The sequence below is a fragment of the Juglans regia genome, chromosome 12, assembly GCF_001411555.2.
Source record: "Juglans regia cultivar Chandler chromosome 12, Walnut 2.0, whole genome shotgun sequence".
In the NCBI taxonomy this organism is placed as follows: domain Eukaryota; kingdom Viridiplantae; phylum Streptophyta; class Magnoliopsida; order Fagales; family Juglandaceae; genus Juglans; species Juglans regia.
This window is the reverse complement of record NC_049912.1, coordinates 301,715-304,271: the sequence shown is the minus strand read 5'-3', so window position 1 is coordinate 304,271 and position 2,557 is coordinate 301,715. Positions and strand designations below refer to the sequence as shown.

Below are 2,557 nucleotides of genomic sequence, written 5' to 3'. Positions count from 1 at the left end.
ATAAAACTATAAACATCACACCCATATTTGTGATCCAAAATAACAAAAAACCACAAAATAATCATGGGCTACAACCACAATATACAAAACAACTCCAAAATGTTTCACCAACAAAAGGCTACACATCTTCAAAAGATGAAGATAGAGATGGAGATGAAAATCGTTTTCTGGATTTCTCAAAAACCTCTTTTTGAAGATTGAAGAAATACTCTCATTGCATTCCATTCATGCCAGCAAGATCCATTTTCATTATCTCCATATCGATCTTCCTATTCTCCGTATCATTTCTCCTTTTTTTCTCCGCTAGTAATTGAGCCCTATCAGCATCCAATTTATTGGCCACTTGCATTCTTTCAGACATAAAGACAACTCTATCATTTGTCATGCAATTTAAGGCCTCAACAAATTCTGAATCATATGATTCTGCAGCCTTCATTTTTCTCTCCCTTTCTTTCTCAGCCTTCTTACCTGGAGGTCTCTCCAAAAAGACCTCTACGTTGTCATCTATCGCGTCGTCTCCTAATGGAGTCGACTCCGCCATAGCATGGCGTTTTCCAGGTGGTTTCCTTCTCGTAGACAACATGGACACGTGTTGTTGCCATTTTGGTTGGTGTCTCAATAGACACCAACAATGTTCCATGTTGTATGTGGCCTTCTCAGTTTCTCTATACATGATTTTAGTTCTTTCAATCTAAATATGCGAATGTAACAAGAATGTTATAATAGAATTTCAGCAAGAAGATTTAAAATGAAATTTAGTTAGAAACTCATACCTTATCCTGCTCTGTCGCACCACTTGGATGCAAAGATTCTACTTGAGCCACAGCAGCACAAAATTTATTTGTGCATTTTTGGATCACCGACCATCGATTGGTCAATGACCCCCCAGAACGATTTGCCATGCTAGTATTTTTATGTTCATTATAATAATTGTTAATTCTCTCCCACATTTGAGAATATTTTTGATCCATCCCCCGTATAGCATCCATGCTAATATTGAGCCAAACCGACACGAGGAGATTGTGCTCCTCTACGGTGAAAGACACACCTCATTGTGTTTTCTTACTAGGTGGCCTTTTTTCACTTTCCAATAGTGTTGCTTGGAATCCAACATTATTATAGGTACTAGTCATTACGATTGTGGATCTCCCTTGGTCACCACTTTGCAATAGAGTGGTAAAGAAGGGATCTTCATCAAATGTGGTGTCCATCATTGATTCAAGTATAACTGTAAAAAATCAGGGCTAGAATCATAAACACTGCTTAAAGTATTCACACAAAAGTTTCAAAACTTACAAAAACCTAAAACATCGAATTTAGATTCGTATTAACTCAATACAAACTTATGCCTCTCATCCCCACATGCATAAAGGTACACATAATAAACGCATGACGGCTACTCAACAATAAAATTTATAATACTAATTCTTTACTGCTTAGGAGAAGAGATGAAGATCTTTTTCATAGCAGTTTCCATAGGCATGCATACTATACATTTCCTAAAGGACAATGAGGTGCGGGAAAGAATTAATTTGACCGTGCGTGCAAGGACAGCAAGCAAACAGAACAATCTGATATAAAAACTAAAGCTTTGACCTTTATCAAGTTAATTAAGTTCCAGAAACATACAATGCATTTGATAGTCATCGATTATTCTCATCCTGGTTTCTTGCCAATATGGACTATGGCAAATCTAATTCCAAAATCAGAAGCTCCAATAATTCAGAGTGCATTAATGACCAAACATTGACATGCAAGCAACTCTATATGTCAGGGACATCCAAACAAGAACCACGATTTATTGGCTTGGTCTTAGATGCTCATGGAACAAAACAGAAATTATAAACAACCCCTTTAATTTCTGAGGTAAAACTCCAGAAATCTGAGAAAAAGTGACCCGGACTATACATCAATCCTCATAGAACCCAAACAGAGGCAATCTGAGGTAAAATCCCAGAAATCTGAGAACATCAACAGAGGCAATCGTTTGAAGAAACTACCCGAGACCTTCGACTTCAAACCCAAACATCAACAAACTCAAACCCAAACTTCAACAAAATCAAACCAACTTTCGGAGAAATCAGGGCTAGAATCAAAGTTAGGGTTTCGAATCACAAACATCAACAAAATCAAGGAAGAGACGCGAGAGAGGGACGAAGAGAATGAAGAAGGGAAGACGAAATGCGGGAAAGGAAGATGAAGAAGAAAGAGAAAGGGAGGCGCGGGAGAGAGCGACGAGATATTAATAAACAATGTATTTGGAGATGAAATAGTGCTTTTCATCTTTGAAGAAAAAGATAAAATTACTATAGCTAATATTTAGGATGAAAAGTGTTTGGCTAATTCAATATGGGTCAACTATTAATAAAGTTATTTAAATTTAGAGATGAAATGTGATTTGAAGAAGCCAATGTGAATGCTCTTAGGAGTTAGTCCATTCTGACATTTGCGGACCTATGAATATGAAGATACACCATGTCGGCCTCTTATTTTTTCACATTTATAGTTGGCTACTCACATTTCAGTAATATTTATCTGCTCTACCATCGCTTTGAAG

General features: G+C 37.0%; 1 protein-coding gene across 1 annotated transcript; it reads right to left on the bottom strand.

Annotated features, from left to right (window-relative positions):
• Window positions 1-211: 211 nt before the first annotated feature.
• On the bottom strand, window positions 212-902 carry LOC109003541 (glutathione S-transferase T3-like). Its single transcript, XM_018981713.2, has 2 exons — window positions 774-902; window positions 212-691 (listed from the first exon to the last, which is right to left on the bottom strand). The coding sequence occupies exons 1-2, from the start codon at window positions 900-902 to the stop codon at window positions 212-214; spliced, it is 609 nt and encodes a 202-aa protein (XP_018837258.2).
• Window positions 903-2,557: the final 1,655 nt, after the last annotated feature.